Raw genomic sequence first — 18,102 nt, 5'->3', positions numbered from 1 at the left:
TGCCATTAGCATATACTAATATGACAATATGTATTACAATAAGCAGCTGCATAATAGAGTCTGAAAGTTTCAGGGGTGCTTTTTTATTTTCTAGAAAAACATTTCAAATGTGCTATAGCAGTGTTTGTTTTATAATGGATACTTTTCTAATTAAAATGACAGCATAAACATTCTGTACATATTCAAATATGACAGACATTGAGCCAAACACACCCTTTTTAAAAAAAAAACATAAACTCTAAGCTTAATAGTGATTATACTTCCTTGTACTATTCATACAAGATTTAACTTAATACTAAAGTTACAGTACAGACTACGGAGAGAAAACCTAAGCAAGCCAGTCTTGAGGGCATTAGAGCCTCCAGTCTGCACTATACAATTTTTCAGCTGAACTCTACTACCTCCCAAAGAGTACCTCAGTACCGATGGAAGTTAAAAACCCAACAAGATTTCTTGGGGGACATCCTACTGCACATGGTCATCTGACTAGATTGGAAAGTTAGTTCCTCTAATCCAAAAAACAAAGTGAAAGTGGTGTGTACTTGGTAGCAGGTAGTTTCCAACTACCACATGTATTTATCGAGAGTTCCTACCTTTGAGTACATCACTATTTCAAGCCCCTTCTCTTACACAAATACTTCAGAAAGTACAGGGATAGAGTACAATTATCAGTTTCACTCCAATGCCTGGACAGGCCTTTTTTATGTTAGAATTCAGCACATCAAACTTCAGGAGATGGTCAAAAATATAGACGATCGCATCTGTACAAGTTTATATAGATAATTTAAAACCTGACACTTTGAACTATCAAATTGTCATCAGTAAAAGCTTTCAAATTCTGCTGAAGCAACCTGAAATTAGATCAGCTTCTCCTCCACTCGTTCATCACAAATGCTACTCCAGTCTACGCAAGTATAAAGAGCAAAGCAGCTTAGATGATAGTCAGTCACAGTGTGTATTTTAAAATTCTTCCCACCTCAAAGCTGGGCTACCAGCCTTCCAACCTCCCCAACAACACAGCAAACACACACCAAGAACAGGTGCAACTCCAGTTTGTTGCTATAACCCAAAATACTATTAAGTAGTAACAATCTACCTTGTTTTTGGATGCACCTTGACTTACCTAAACTGAAGACATTTAAATCACTGCATTCTACTACAGTTTGAGCTTCTGCTTCTAGCTGCCACAGGTCTGGATTCACACTAGTCACTTTCTGCTTTTGATATTGTCAACAGAAAGACCAAACTCTTCTGAAGTATGCTTTTTTTTAGCATGTTAGATAATACACATAAAGCAAAGATAAGGGCTTACAAGCCCCAACTCAGCTATGTCCCACACAAGCTACCTGAGAATCAGAGGAACTACAGTTGTTTCCGTCTTCTCTACTTGTCACACTCAAGTGATCTCCAAGTAGCATTCATGCGTCAATGGGCACAAAACTCTGGGTCACTGAATTGCTCGCCTCAGCTGTTCAAAGCTTAAGCATGCCAGGTTAACATCTTTAGAACACCTCCCCTTAAGGGAACTAAGCACAGAGATCCCTGTGGGAGCAACAACCTTTCATGGTATAGCTATAACATTTATGACAATACAGCCAGAGCCAGCAGTATAAAAACTGAACACTTGTACATACTTTTGTACTTCGTTTTCTTCTCCTCCTCTCCTGCCAACCTTTAACTGGCAACTACATATTTTAGGCTAAAAGTCAGGCATTTAAAGTACTCCAATCAAAAGTGATTGAAAAACACAGTAAGGAAGAATTTTCCCTCTGCTTTAAAAAAAAAAAAAAACAAACAAATAAAAACCAAGCTACTATTTAAAAAGAGGTCCCATTAGTGTTGACAGTATTTCCAGGAACAGGCCCTCTCTTTTCCTGAGAAACTAACACTTAAGACTGCCTCTTTCAAATACTTTTCACAGGACAGCCTACCTTCCTTCACTTTGTCAGTAGTGCTATGAAATTAGACATAGCTGAACTTAAAATATCCACAGCTAAAGAATGTGCAGTCCGAGGCCCGATATTGAGAAAAACTGTTGGAAATTAAAGTTTGTGTAAGCTTTGGGTGCTTAAATATTTCTAACACTTGAAATCAGGTAATATTCTTAAACTTGTGATGGAACTAGATCTTGAAACTCTAATCCAGTAACTACAGGACATCAGCAGATTCCCCAAAGTGAAAGATTTTTTTTTGATGGCAGAACTCAGGACATTTGCTACTATTTTCAGGCTTATAGGAGAGTGTCATTCGTTATCTTATTTCTGTTTTATTAAATCTAAGGCTATTTAAACAACCAATTGCTGCTGAGTAGCATCCAAATAGAATATGTCACCATATGAGTTTAGTAGAAAGTATTTATAATGATGAACAGACTATTATCCATAGAAGGAAACTGTGAAATAAGATAAAAGCTTTATTATTGTTACAGCCTTCCTTATTTCAACGTAACTACCCAGGTGACGTGGCTATCTAAAGCCAGAGCTGTTCCCTCTAAGCTCCCATTTTCTCCAAAACTATCAAAACTTACAAGTTTCCTTTCCTCTCCTCCTTCCCTTCCCCAAAACAGCAAGCATGTGTCAGAAATATGGAACAGTAAATTATACTAATTACACACTTGCAATACTATGAAGTACAATAATACCAATCAGCATGGAAATCCTATACCTCACTACCTAAACAAAGAAGTTTTGCTATAAGCCAAGACCTTGTCAGTTGACACAAGCATTAGTGACTACATGTTCCAGGTACCCACAGAGTGATACTGCAGGGGAACGGTGGGGGGTGGACGGAGGTGAAGGGTGTGGAGGAAAAACCAATGCTTAGGTATATATACCATTACAGAGTAACTGAGATTTTGCCAGTGCCTTTGTACAAAAAATATTTACCTGGAATACTCTACCCCACCACAGTTGGCCTTGGTCAAGGGAGATGAGTTCCAGTTGCAAGAACAGAAAAGTGCTCTTACAGGAGGTGACTAATAAAGCCTGTATTATTTAGCCCACCAACAAGAAGGTTATAAATGCTTTCTGTAAGTTCCAAGGGTAACACACCAAGAAAAGAAAATTACTTAAAATTAGATATAACAATGGTACAGTTAGCAGGCAGAACAGTTATGAGAAACTTTCAGGCTGGAAATAAGATGATCTTAAAATTTAAGAAACAACATGCTGAAAGAATCTCCCAGGAGGAATGAAGAATGAAAAAAGCAAGTATGAAAACAAAACTAACGTGCACTTAGCTGCTTTTTAGACAGCTGCAAGTTAGAGATTTAAATTATGTACAACCATATTTGCAGATTACACTTTTGACATTATGAGGTCTCTCACTAAGCTTATTCCTAGATATTAGTACTTCCCTGTCCTTACAGACAACTGACAAATACCAAGTTCTGTTGTTCTGCTAGGCAAACAAACAGAGAGACAAGATGTTCATGCTGCTCAGGACAGAGACACTTGGGTACAAAAGATACTTTAAAGGCAAAGTTCCTAGAAAAGGGTAGTACCCCCAACTTTGACCTTTTTGCTAAGGAAGTAACTGGAACACCGTTCTTGTTACCATAACACCCGTTCTTTGTCAGATGGTAAAAGATGTCAGAGAAGACACTGCAAGGAAATAAACCTGTATTATGTACAGTTTGTGAAGCTTTTCTTGTCCTGTCCCATGGTACCTACCACTGAAACGCTGTTGTAACTAAGGAAAGGAAACTAGTCCCCTCACCTTCTCGGGGTGGGGGGTGGGGTGGCAGGAGATAACTCCACAAAGCACGTTATTGCAGTAACCAGAGAGTTCTAGGATTTAAAAATAAAAACCCACAAACCATATACCACACTTTCGGATAGGGTTATTCTATGCAGAGGTTGTTTATCCAGCTTGATCCTTCTATTGCTGTGTCACTCTGTGCCCATATGTTCATGTTTGATATCTCCCAAATGGGGGGGGGGGGGGGGGGGAGGAGGAGGAAGTCAGCAGGGTGGGGAGGGAAATATGCCAGAGTTGATCCATTCAGAAAACCAAAACATCTACTTGATTTTATAGAAAGAGGTCCATGTGGAACTAACAGACAAAAACCATAGGAACACTATGAAAGTGTAACAGAGATTTTTTTAACTGAGTGGTTCACAACATTCAGGACAACTGGTATTTCAGAATGGGCTACAGAACAGACAGTCAAAATACTAATTTCACTGTTAGATCAAATAACAATATCACCTCCTATCTAGTTTTGATTTGCCATTTTACTGAGCTGACTTTCCAAATGTCCTGACATAATTTTGTTGATAAAAATTTAAAAATATTGCAAATTCAAAAACCTGTAAGGAAGAAGCCATTTCTTAGCTGAAAGGGAACAGCTTTTAGATGAAAATACATTAAGCAATTTTGCTATGCACAGAGACCTACTTGGCATACTCCTGGTTAAGTTTTTAAAATGCTCCCAACACCACTAGATTAAAATTAACTGCATTCATAGTTCAAGTGAGATCTAACAGGGTTCCCAGTAATTTCAAGTGGCCATGAAACTGCAACAACTAAACATACCACAAACAGAAGCAACACTAGTTTAGAACAGGTTGAGGGAGTTGACAAAGTGCTTCTGGTGACACAATAGGTGTTGCCAGCAGGAAGCATCGTTAGAATTAAAGATCTCAATCTGATAGAAACTCAAACCTCATCTGAGCAAAATACATTAGAGTTTTGAAAAATAAATGATAAAACTACATTAAGTTGCACCATTGACTTAAGTTACCTAATAGGAACCTACTTTATTTAAAACTACAAGAACAGTTCTAACAGCTTTTGGCTAAGGCTGTGACACAGAAAAAAGCCTGATGCACCCAGGCAATATACTTTACTCCAGACAACCCCCGGACGCAATAAAGTACAGCAACAAGTATGTTCATTGCACTGTATTTTGAAAATGACAGATTAAGATTACTTTCCTTGTCACTTCAGCAGAGTCTTATAGGCAACTTTACATTTATTTTAAGTGCGCTCTCAAAACTTAACTTATTACTACATTTGTAGTTACCTCAAGTTTCCAGTTTGGTTTCAGCAGTATGTCAAGAATCCCATAGCCGTTAAAAAAAGAAAAAAATTCCCATCCTTGCTACTGTGATCACAGCACTCGAGTATTTGAACATTAATGAAAGGCATGTAAGTGGGTACTGTTCCTTCACATACTAAATTCCACAAAACTCATCTTTCCTCTTCACAATTAACCTGAGGAGAGCTCCGTTTCCAGTCTCTCAATAGAGTATTTAAATTGTTTCCAGTCTCTCAATAGAGTATTTAAATTTGCAGATTGAGGCATTCAACAGCATTTCTCTTAATGCTTCTTCCAGTTATAGTTACAAAGCACTGATGAAAAGTTTTGACCTGGAGTCCTATTGCCAAGAGTCTAGCATAAAACATGACTACATTCAGTTGCAAGACTACAAATACCTGACGTAAATGAGAAATAACAAATATGTAGCAGAACTATATCAACTTAAAAGTTGCCATACAAGAAACTTGAAGAAAGCATACTTGCTATCTTATTTTTGGCGAAGAAATATATTTGTTCCTCTGCCAAGCTTTTTGTACATTAAGGGAATCGAAACTTCTTTAATCCATGATCTTACTGTATAATGCAGGTCTTCATTTTTATTACCAGTCTTTTAGTGCAGAAAGCTATCTGCTAAACAAATCAGACAGAATACTACCAGAGGAGGATATGGCAGCACGCATCATCATTACATAAACATGAAAAACGTTGTGGAATAGACTGTAGCAGATCTTTAAAGCACAACTTTTAACACTTGGAATCCTGGCTTAAGGTTTGCCAGAGTTATGCAGCTTCCATCACTTCCTTTAAAAAAAGATGCAGTTGAAATGCTGTTTTCTACTGAAATTTTCTAATAAACTTCAAACCAAATTGCATTTTTATGTACACTAATGGTATTCCCTGCCCCTTCCATTACTTGAATCCATTTATTTTGATTACTGGTGTTACTTAAGGATCTGAAACCTAGCTACACAGCTTCTCCTCAGGTGCTATTCACTCAGGCTCATTCACACAGACTACAACCGAGTGCTCTTGTTCAAGTTAGCCGTTTTCCACCTTCCCCTCATCCCTTTACAATGGATGAGTTCATCAAGCTGTTACACCTGAAACAACTGAAAAAGCCAAAATAAGTGAAGTTTTAAAGAGAAATTACAGTTCCCAGTCAATAACTTGATTATAATGGAATATATCCTCAAAAGAATAACATCCACTCTCTAAGAAAAGTAGGGTTCCAAGTTTGTATTAGGCATACAGCCTATTAATATGCACATTCAGTTACTTTCTTCATTACTTCTCTTTAAATGCATAGCCACATCTCACCTGTGATCAGAAGGTTCAGTTATATTGCACACACCTCCCAGGAAGAGACACTGTCTATACTGAATAAGCTAACTACATAAGGGGTTTGACATTAGAAGACACAGAACATTATTAACACATCTTCTAGCTCTGATGTTAACCACATATTACAATATTATCTTGTCCAAAAATAGGTATCTTCCACAGATTCATATTCCACAAAGGCATATGATGTAAAAGCACCTTCTCCTCACTAACTTCAGGAGTTAAAGTAAGCATCTAATCATCATACCAGCATCAAGAACTTTTAATGCAAGTCCCTTGATTTTTATTTTTTTTTTTGGGGGGTGGGGGTGGGGGTGGGGAAGTGTGTTGTCGCTTTCTTTTCCCTTTTTTTTTTGAGGAGGTAAGGGCAAGGAGGCAGGCATGGGGGATGCTGAAGTCCATCACCACTAGTGTTACTAAGCATTGTTTACATCCTTCCTTTTTGGGTGACTCAACTTATTTATATTGCTCCTTAAAAAAAAAAACTATCATGTTTCCAACTTAGAAGATACTACATTAAAGTGTATTTTTGACTTCCACATTTGTTTACCTGTACTTCTACTTTTACATCTAAGTAGCCTTGGACTAAGAGAGGAGGTACAGAACAGACTTCAAGCACACAACAGCCCACAGTACAGAGATATCATTTCTCCTACCCAGAGTGGATAAGACAAACCATAACAATCTCACAGCAAGGCAAAGACAAAAGTTAGATATGGAGAAAGATGAGGGAGAACAAAACAGCATGCATGGTTTCCAAAGCAAAGATAGCTAAAGCAAAGACTAGACCTAGTTACCTTGGAGCATATGTATGTACGAGATGACCTCTGAAGTTTTGTCTCAGGCCTATTTTCCTAATGGCTTTACCTTCAGGCACTACCCCTAAAAATCAAAGTAAAAATTCTTCATTACAGTTACTGCTCTGTATTAATAACAATTGATATTAACCATGCTTTAAACATGCAACAGTAGTCAGCCACAAATCTGAAGATGCCCATTGCTGGTATTGAGTCTAACACCCATCTCATGACTAGACAGACTTTTGAAAGTTTAACACGTGTCCCCAAATAACACATGTACACCAGAAAACAAAGAACATGTTTGTATTCTTTCATTTCCACCTTTACAGAAGTCTAGCAAATAGTTGCCCTTCTTTATGCTAAGTTTACTTGTTTGGCTGTTATGCAATAAAACAAGAGTTGTCAGTAACAGGTTACTCTGAAAGAAGAATAAACATGAAATATACCTTGCCTTTCAGATCTTAAGAAAGCCTTATTGTTCAAGAAGTACCAGAGACCTCAGCTTCCATTTTGAAATACCAAATTGCTCCCTACAACTCAAGGTTCACATTCCAGGAGATGACTCAGATCCTTTCATACCTTTTTAAGAAGGTCAAATCTTTGCAGTTCAGTATGTGCACTCTATTGCAGACACCATCACAAAGCAGACCAATCCATTCAGAAAATACTGAGAAAGTGTGATTTCCCCCTATTCCACGAAGCAGCATTGTTCTGTTACACATTATAGAATCCTTCCAGTCTCCCCTCCACATGTAACTTTATAGGTTTGTTGGTTTTTTTCCTTTCTTATCACTCAAGAAGATGGAGCTATTTTATCAGTACACTGATCAATGAAAAACTATTTATTCAAGAGTAGATACAGTCAAGTGGTGAGCAGGGCCAAGTGACCTCCAGAGGTCCTTTCCAAACCAGCTTACTCCATGAATCATGGCAAGAGAGGCTTTTTTTGGAGCAACTGAAGGCAACTATGGCTGAACACCATTGTTAGTACTTCTCGCACATGTTTAATATTGAAGTCCAGTACAAGATAACTGTGATCAAGCTTGTTGATATACACCTAACTTTTCCAGGTTTTTTTTCTATAGAAAAGTCTTCACTTCAGAAGTTGACTATATTGCTCTTTTACATGGCAGTTTTCTGCCATATTTGTACTGAGTAAGTTCATGAGTCAAGTAAGACTGGCAGCAGTCAGTACATTGCAAGACAAGCTTTATTATAGACAGCGAGAGTAAACAGATTGGTTATGTGTGCTCAAACCCTAACTGCCAGACAGAATTAAAGGAGAATGACTGCATATTTACACAGTTAGATTCTACCAACTTGATGAGAAAAACTTTATCACATGGCAGGATTAGGAGAACAATTGCTCTTCAAAACTAGCCTTCACACTAAAGTAACCATAACTGGTATCTGCAAGCACCCAGTGGAGAAGCTAGTTGACTTAGTGCTGTCTTTCACACTGCCTGTACACTTGATATCATGTGTAGCTAGATTTTTTTTTTTTAGAGAAGATTGCTGAATTCATTTTTTAAAGTTAATAATTTTGTTTAAAAAAGACTTCCTAAAACAAGCAACTATATACAATCACTTTGTCATACTTCATCGCTAGTGAGAAGTCTGAAAATAGTTTTGCTCCTTGAGAAATACACTATTTCACGTAAACTGAAAAAAAAAGAATTATGACAGAAAAAAACAAAGAGTTAAAGTGACTTTGTTTTGCAGCTACCAACCTCATGTCCTGAATTAAAGCTTAGCGATAAAATGCTCAGCAAGAAGTTGGTTCATACACTGCCATAAATCTGCTATGATACTATATACAGATTCAAATATTAAGAGCAAAATCAAAGTAAGTATTACTTCTTCAGAAAAGTAAACCCACTGACCCAAAGGTAATCTGTTACCCTACCAAAAAATTCAGATGTGCTACTACCCTCAGAGTCAGTACTGAATGGGGCAGTGACACCTTGATGAAAAGTTTACACTATTAAGAACGTCACAGAGTCCACAAAGCGTTTTATAGGGAGTGTTACTAATTTGACAAGTGACAAACAGGACACACATCATTCAACAGGTCAATGGGAGATCCCAGAAACATTCCAGGTTAAGTTTTTGACGATGTGATAGTACACCATGTTGTACAACTTTGGGATTTGATTATACTTTGTCACAAGAATTTTGTCTCAGTGTGACAGAAGACAGACCCATGATCAGGAGTGTTGTACATGATGCTTACTAATTAGCTTCCCAGAAAATATAGTATGGCCTATAAATATAAGATTAACACAGACAGTTCTGAGACTCACTTACACTGCACATTAGGTATAAACATATAAGTTAATCAATCAATAACCTTCCTACTCATGCTTCAGCTTCATTGCATAGAAACAAAAGGAATTTAATCAGGTTACCTTCCTGGATTGTCTCACAGTAACTGTACTTATCAGTGACATAAGGACCCCACAAAAATTCGTCACGGCTTTGTTCGTGACATTAAAATCAACTGTATTACATTTTTGCTAAGCTCCTGCAGAAGGACTACAGCATCTTTGTTGCCTATAGCTTTAGGCCTCAAATTTAGGAATAATTTTATAAGAACAAGTTTTCATTACAATTATTTTTCTGTAATATTTACATTCTGGGTTTGAAGACAGTCAAAGTGCAATATAAAAAGGAAAATAGAAAATGAATGTGTGCATGATTCCTGATTGAGAATGACAGTTCTGATTATTCATTTACTGGGAAGATACAGGTTGTTTCCCTAATGGTCACTTTGGCCTGAAGAACTTTTACAAGACATCAAAAGACTCCATTTTCATAAGCCTCTTACTCAACAGGTCAGCACTCCTACTGAAGTAAATCTGCTATATTAATAAGGAGTAATGCCACACTGTGGGTGACCTACAATTTTTCTACTAACAGCTAAGGCCTGTTTAGGCTCCTACCTATGGAGCCATGGGGAGAAATCAGATTACCTATATTTCTACCACAACAACAGGATACACCAAACAATAAAAACTGAAAATACCCTTCCATTTTAAGATCACAAATAGTGTGTATACAGAACTAAGCCATTCATAATCACCTACATTTTACAAACATAGAAACTATTATAAGGTAAAAACATACGAGTTTCTGGGAACTAGAAGTATTAATTACAGTATTTACTCACCAGAACACTGCTTTTAAGCTTCTTAAATCAAATATAATTAAAGTATTAGCTGCAAAACCTAAAATATTAATATTTTCATAATTACATTTCTTACCTATCAATACTTATTATATAGGCTGCCAAACAATAGAAAGGTATAGTTCTTTTTCAAGCACTGCTTTCATGTTCATTATGCATATTTTCACATATGTAAAAAAATAAAATATATTTTACCTTTTAGCATGATGAAAAAACTTTAAAACCTCACAAATCCCTGAGTGGAAATCAAATACCAAAAAAACACCCCTGTACAATCAGAAGTCTAGTCTTCGGGGTGGGAAGGAAGAGAGAGAGAACTGGAGAGAAAAGAATATGCCAGAGATAAACTGAAGTAATCACAGCAATGCTTGCTAGCTTTTAAAGTCTTACAAAGTATATCCACAGTGACGGTTCCCCTAAAAAAAGCTTGTAACATTAATTTAAATTTAAGTCATTAGAATTCCTCTTCTTTCTCATTATGAAGCCTGTACTTCATATTTGTCAGGTGGTAGCTACTCAACTCCTCTTTCTGACAGCCTGTAAAGCATCAGGAAGCTCAATATTTGTAACACACACAATATAAACTGTGGAAGTTATCTTGTTTGATTAAAGTTTTGTGTTAGGGTGTTAGAATGTCTGGATCAATATTATTTCTGCTGAACAGGCAGAAAGAAAAACTAAATCTTTCGGAAAAAATACTTCAAATTAAAATTATTACTGGATTGCTACACATAATAAAACCACCCTCAAAACAAACTGCACACACTCTAAAAACGTTCCCAAGTTGCATGCCAGACTTACAGAATAAATTTAGGCCAGTACCAAGCACTCATTTCTTCCCCGTGTGTAAATGCGACACAATCAGGCCTCACATGCAGGCCTCTCTCTCCAATACAGGCAGGACCTTTGTTCCATACGTCGATGTTTTTCCCCCAAAGCCCTTGACATAACTTTCCATTCTTTCCCCTATTATTTTCCGGTTCACAGTCTAGACTTTCGGACTCCCGTTCTGTGAAAACCCCTGGCTGTCGAGAAAGCCAGTGCACCAGGAGGGCGGGGGGAAGGGGGAACAATAAAAAAGTTGAACAGCAGGAAGACGGGCCTACAGGTCTGGCGAAAGCCCCGGTGTGGGTTTGCTCCCCAGACGAGCAAAGCAGCGACCAGGAGGCGGCTGCCCTCGGTCCTACCGGCACCTCCAAACTTCTCCCACTCGCCGGCCCCCCCAGCCCGCCGGGGAAGGGGAAGGAGGAAGAGCCAGGCAGGAAAGGCAGAGCCCAGCGTTTGATCAGCCTCCAAGTACGACGCATTATGCAAGCAAGCGCGAGGACCAGGCAACTTGCTTCTTGACTGAAAGCAACAAAAACATCAGCTCTTAAGCATTAGCTGCCAAAATATCCCCTCCCGGGGGCAGCCAGCACCCTAACTCCGACCCTACGGGCGCCTCCATTCTCTTCCCCCCCGCTTCCTTCCCCCCCCACCCACCCAAAAGCTTGTGAAACATGGACGTCGACCGATTATTTAGCATTTTTATCGAGCCGGGCAGGGGGAAAGGAAGCAGGAGTTGCTATTTTTTCCTTTAAGATATTCGATAGTTCCTTCAGGGGATTAAAAAAAAAGAAGAAAAAGGAAAAATAAATAGAAAAAAAAAAGAAGAAAGACCGAGCCATGAGGGAAAAAGGGGGCCAACCGGAGCGGGGGAGGGAGAAGACAGGGAAGGGCAGACAAATCGGTATGGCAGTGTCAACACTGACACTGCCCTTTTGTATCAGCAGCTTCCCGGGGCCCGGAGAGGGCAGGCCGCGCTCCCCCCGCTCGCCGGGCAGCCCGGGCGAGGCCAGACGGCAACCCTGCCCGGCGCCGAGGGGCGAGGGGATGTCCCCAGAGCGGGCCCCGCTGACTGCCTGGCCATTTTGTCAGCTCCGTTTCCACCCTCCTCAGCGAGGGCCCCCTCCCCTCGCCCCATTACACACCTCCGGGCACCCACACACTCACACTCACCAGCGCGGCGTCGTGTCGTCCCCGTCTACCCCCCACCCCCCCATAACAATGCTCCGGGATGGCGCTGCTCCCCTCCCCCTGCCCCGGGCCGCCGGGAAGGGCAGCTCGGCTAACACCGGGGATGACACAACAGGCCCGGCCGCCCAGCCCGTTGACGGCCGAGGGGCCCCGTGCCACGCCACCCCGCACCCACCTCCCCCCAGAAGAGCGGAGGGGCGCTAGGTACCTAGTTTGTCCCGATGCGGCCTCCGCAGACGCTCCGTGCCTCCCCTCCTCCCGGCGGCAGCCGCCTCTCTTCCCTTCAATTATCAGCTGAAGCCGCAGCACCCAACAGCGCCCCGTCCGCTGCCTCCGCCGCCGAACCCCTTCCAACGGCGCGAGGGGGAGGCTGGGGGACTACTTTCTCCCGGCGCCGGGGCCCCGCCGGGGCCTGCTCGCGCCCCCGGGCCGACCAGCGGCCCCCGCCCCGGCTGGCAGCCCCCGCCCCGGCTGCCGCCCCCCCCCCCCACAGCCCCCGCCGCAGGTCCGTGTGCGCCCCTCTGCCTGCGCTCGGAGAGGTCGGCGTTCCGGCAGTCAGTATCCCTCCGCCGGGGTCGTCACCCCTGGGTCCGCGCGAGTGTCTCCCTTCGGGTGCGGGCGGGGGGCGCGGGAGGGGGGCGGAGCCGACGGGGGCGCGGGTCTCTGCCGGCGGCGGGGACGCAGACCATGCCCGGCCACCGTGTTACCGCTGGGGCTGCCCCTTTAAGAGGGGGCTGGGCTGCCGGTGACCCCGCGTGATGTCCGCCTCTTCCTGGTTGCTATAGACACGGCCTTCTAGCGTCCCAAAATGGCGGCGCTGCTGCCGGAGGTGGTGTTCGAGAGGCGCGGGCGGGCCCCGGCCCCCAGCAGGGATCTCTGCCAGCTCGTCGTCACCCGGCGGGAGGTGGGTGCCGTGGGTGGGGAGCGGGTCTGCCCCACCGCTTTTCTCCCCTCGCCTCGCTGTCGCCGCTTCTCCCCCGCCCGGGAAGGCGGGCGGGCGGGCAGGCAGGTGGGGCCTCCCCCGGCTCCCGGCGCAGCAGTGGCTTTAGCGAGAGCCCATCCCTGGGGAAGGGCCGGTGAGGGGCGGCGGGGCCGGCAGCGCCGTGCTGGGGGAGGGCGGGGGTCGCCCGTTAACGCCGCCAGGGAGCGACCCGGGAGGCGCCGGCGGTAAGCGCTGCTGGTTAGGCCTCCCGAGGGCCGGGAACGCAGCCGGGGGATGCGGTGCCGATGAGTACCCGGGGAGCAGGTAGGGGGTTGCTGCCAAAGAGGGTTATTTCCTGGCACAGGCGAAAGTCGAGGAGGCGAGGCGAGGAGCCTCTGTATGTGGGAGATTCCTTCTACCTAGAGTATCCCAGGCCTGTGGGAAGGGGCTCTGGGGGAGGACCAGAAGAATAGAGGGACAAAAGATGCATCAAAACAGTGAGTTAGTAGCTTTAGGAAAAACTGTGTACACATCTGTCGTTTTGTAACCTTCAAACAAACTGAAGTCTGCCCTCAGAAATGCTTCACAAATAAATGAGATACTAGCATTTAAAGTAAATAAATAACAAATCCTTAAGTAATGTCACAGTATTTCTCCTAAGGAAAGATAAGTTTAGCAGCACTCTCAGAGTAAATAGACTTAAGGCAGGGGGAAACAATAGTCTCATTCTGGGAAAATAAAATTAAACCACCCATTTGGGAATGGGAGGACCCTGTATATACTCTATATGGTCCCTGAAGATGTTTACATGTCCTGCCTTATGACTGTCTACATAACTGATTTTCCAACCAGGGAAATAAGCAATGTGAAGTACCCTGGAAGATATTTTTTTAAATCTTTTGTGAAATATGCTGCAAAATGTGCTATATGAGCATTTTTCAGAATAATCTAGTAGTAATCATCAATGAGGAATATCGGATAGTAAATGAACTAGATTTAACAAATCAGATTATGGGTTTGTAAGGTTATGAAATAAAAATGCAAATTTTCTATAATTTTTGTTTCATTATGACCTATTTTTGGCTGGGTTGACTTTGTATGTATAAGAGATGAACATAGATGCTTGTCTCAGGCTGGATATACTGACTTAGAAGTGGTGACGTTTCAAAAATTTTTCTGAGAAAGTTTTTAAAAAGTTTCAAAATATGTTGCTTTTTTGTTCTGGTGAAACTAGGAGAAGTTTTTGTTTTGTTTTCCCAAAGTAAACCAAAATATTGAACTTATTTTCTTCCAGGGATGAGGGAATTATCAGGTTTGTAATTAGAATTAAATGTAATTCCAATTAAAATTGGAGGGGGAGGTGACAGGCTGAAGTTCAGCTGCCATTCCAAATGATCTGTGTTCTGTATATTATATGCTGCATCATTTGGTCTCTCTGGTGCCAAGATTTTCTTTTTAAATCACCAGTGTCTTTAGCAGTTTCAGAAGAGGTTTTGGTTTTGTTCTCATCAAAAAAGAAATTTAAGATAGAACTGACAAGGCAACTTTACGGAGCTTTGAGTTCGACCAAGATTGAGAGTGATTACAGTGCCGCATAAGAGATGCGAAACACATGCTTTTCTGTAGCTTAAGTCTTGTAATGGGCCTGTCTCATTGACCTCGTGGGAATCACAGCAGTGCCGTATTTGTTCATAGAAGATGTAATTGAGTGTTATGGGGTTTTTACTATTAATTTTTACACTCAGATAATAAAAATAACATATTCCTTATTATCGTCAGTTTTGTGTTTCTCATCGCCTTTTCCTGTCAAACACTCCAGATATCTGTTTTTTGTTTTGTTTTCAGCTGCCCAAATATATCCTTGAAACAAGCCAAAGTCGGTTAACAAACTGTGCAAAAAGCTTTGTAACTGTCAGTGGAAGTAAGGTTAAATTATTCAGGAAATGTTTATTGTACGAAAACATTACTGGGAAGTTAGTGCCATTGAAAAAGAACTGGTTTGGATTGTTTGAAAAACTTTGTTTCGATTTTTATGATGGTAAGATCATTTGAGTATGAAGTGGTAAACATATGTATTTCAATATACCACTATATCCTCTGAAGCTGATGTATCTGATACTAGCAAAACTTCCCAATTCAAGCATGTTTGAATTCACGATTCCTGAAAACAATTAACTTCACATCAGTAATCTTTGCAGTTTTAACTGCTGTACACATAAAACTTCTGGATGGTAGTTAGCCTTTCTGCAGGCTGTGGAGTCTCCTGAGAAGAGATCTGTGTCAAAAATAGTAATTGCTGGTATATGCATCACTGATGTGCCAAGTTATGTATCATGCAAAATATATTTAGCTGTACTGTGTTGGCATACAGGAGGCCTAGCTGTTGTTTCATATTCCCAGTGTGCTATTTTACAGTCTCCTAATAAATAATAGTCATTGCCTGAAAGACCTTACAGTCTAAGCCTCCAACCTTGCACATAGTTACGTTAATGCTGAAATATACTACTTTGAATAGTCCCATTCTTCGAAGTCAGTGGTTTCAAAACAGTCCATTGTTTTTCTTTGAAAACAGAAAGGGAGTTTGTGGTTGCATGGTGGATTTGTTTGAAGGCTCCCATATTTCTTTGAGTGTTGTCCTACTTTGAACGGTCTGCTTGGGCTTTACATGAGCAGTAAATTCAACCCCTTCAGAATGAAGTTATTAATTTACTGAGCATGTCTCACGCAGCTCCAGAGTGTGTGTGCCTGTGGTCATGGCCAAGATTTCCAGGTATCAGCTGACTATCAAGTCAAAATGTCAGAGACCAGAAATCCTGTACAAATACGGAAGGTTGTAAGCATGTGTTAGGAAAAAAATTTAGTTGGACAAGGAGGCCATATCTGGGGGGAAAAGCAAGTCCATGGCAGCAGGTTTTGTGTTCAAACAAGCCATGTGAAATGTCTGTGCCTTTTGTTTAGCCTTTTTGCTTGTTCTAGGGAGCTGACATCTTCCTGCCATCATGCAACCTGATATGTTAGATATGTTCTCCAGAAGGCATTTCTGAAGTCTGTGGCTGCCTCGAGATCAGTACAGTAGGCCCAAACTGTTGTGTATTGTATAACTAAAAATAAGTGAACTGGAATTGCTGTAAATTAAAAGAAAGGATGTCTCTGAGAGCAGAGTTAAGCATACACTAAGAAGTTTGCTGAATTGAAGTATAGGACAATAGTAAAATAAAAAGGACAAGACAGATAAAAAGAATACCTAGGGTATGATACCACAAGGGCACGCATCCTCAGCTGTAAGCATGTGAATTGTTTTATTACTGCAAAAATACATTGGAAAATATTTATTTCTTTTAACATTGTCAGTTGTAATAATAGCAAGGTGTACTTCAGCATGCTTGTTTGTGTTTAACTGAAATCTAGAGAAACTAGGACACCTGAGAAAAGGAAAGCAAGGCCTGCTGTGGGCAAACAAGATATTGGAAGGAGACAAAAGCAGAGGCTACTTTCAACTCTTTTAACCAATCAGATGCAACAGTTGCGGGGCGGAAGACCAAACAGATAGAAATACACCCATTTGTGTGGATGTATTTGTGTCCAAAATGTGACAAGGAGACCCTGACTTTTAATTTTGCAGCAAAAGACAGCTTCCATCTCAGATACAAATGCAATTGAAATGCATTTCAAAGTTAGAGCTGTTAATTGGGACTTTATAAACAAAGGTATTGACTACTCAGTAGTGAGCATGCTCTTCCATTGGCGAGTTAGAAAGGGAAGATTACCAACTAGTTTCTGCATAAGCTACATGAAGGAGGAAGCATAAGGAGAAGGGGAGATCCTTGTAACTCGTTGCAAATAACTCTTTTTAAAGTAGACTACACAGATACATAAGTGAGTATTCATGGAATACAGTTCAACCAGCTGGATTGTGTAGAAGGAGAGATCTATTGAACCATCAGTGAAAAGAATTTTTTTTTCAAGAAGCTATTTTAAGGCTGCAATCATAACTTTACAAATGCAGGGAACCTATCCCACATAGTTCCCCTGTATGGGCATCTACCAGTCCCACTGCAGAAATATGATTAAAAGAGACTTCAGGTCATGAAGTCCTAGTCCCTGCTGTTTCATCTAGCCACATAATAGATCTTCATACCATAAATGGGACTTGATATGTTTCAAAGGTAGTGAGGCTTTTTTTGCCTTGCTACTTCACACAGAATAGTTGTTCCAAATCGTCACTTCTTTGATGGTATAGAAATAGAGTTATGCAGACATTGTGTGTGGATATCTTTTTAACTTGACTACTGCCCTTGTGTGTAAATAACAATGTTATATATGTCTGTGTGTGTGTGTGTATTTATATAAAATGTTATATATATTTAATAAATATGCCCTCTTGATACTGTTTGTTTGGTTTTTTCAGCTTCTGCTTGTGAAACAGACTCCCCACTTCCTGGTCACTTTAGTATGGTTCTGCTGCATTTCTTCCCATTAGAACTTTTGTTCTTAATAATAAGTCTTACAAGTGCCATGTGCAAAAGCATTGTTACTTCCCTGTGTCTTCTGGAAAATTCTGTGTGATTTAAATTTTAGGATTGTGTTTAACTTTCTCTACCAAAAACACATTAGTGACTCTTGATTATCCTTTGATCATTATTATTCCAATGTCCTTCTCCTCTGTCAACTTTCAATTTATATAACATTTTGCTTTATGGCAGAAATTATTTCTAAATGAATGACTTTGCCATTTATACTTTTCAGTTTCTCCCCCCCCCGCCCCGTCCCCGACTGCTTTGAGTTGTTATGG

The 18,102-nt window shown here is 41.0% G+C and overlaps 2 protein-coding genes across 10 annotated transcripts in view; one reads left to right on the top strand and one right to left on the bottom strand.

Annotated features, from left to right (window-relative positions):
* Positions 1-13,104, bottom strand: part of TRIP12 (thyroid hormone receptor interactor 12) — an 80,257-nt gene extending 67,153 nt beyond the window's left edge. For 6 of the 8 annotated variants that reach the window (XM_064457714.1, XM_064457717.1, XM_064457720.1 and 3 more), the window contains exon 1: positions 12,597-13,097. The gene's annotated coding sequence lies outside the window, so the exon portion shown is untranslated. Of the gene's footprint in view, positions 1-11,173; positions 11,323-12,596 lie in introns of those variants that run through there. The other 2 variants (XM_064457723.1, XM_064457716.1) reach the window with 2 other exon arrangements.
* The window catches only part of FBXO36 (F-box protein 36), a 33,701-nt gene continuing 28,569 nt past the window's right edge, over positions 12,971-18,102 (top strand). Inside the window, exon 1 of one of the 2 annotated variants that reach the window (XM_064457726.1) lies at positions 12,971-13,292. In XM_064457726.1, the coding sequence (XP_064313796.1) occupies positions 13,197-13,292 (96 nt within the window). In that variant the 5' untranslated portion in view covers positions 12,971-13,196. The remainder of the gene's footprint in view (positions 13,293-18,102) is intronic. The other variant, XM_064457727.1, reaches the window with a different exon arrangement.

Source organism: Phalacrocorax carbo, chromosome 7 (genome assembly GCF_963921805.1).
Source record: "Phalacrocorax carbo chromosome 7, bPhaCar2.1, whole genome shotgun sequence".
NCBI lineage: Eukaryota > Metazoa > Chordata > Aves > Suliformes > Phalacrocoracidae > Phalacrocorax > Phalacrocorax carbo.
This window is presented reverse-complemented; position numbering and strand designations above follow the sequence as displayed.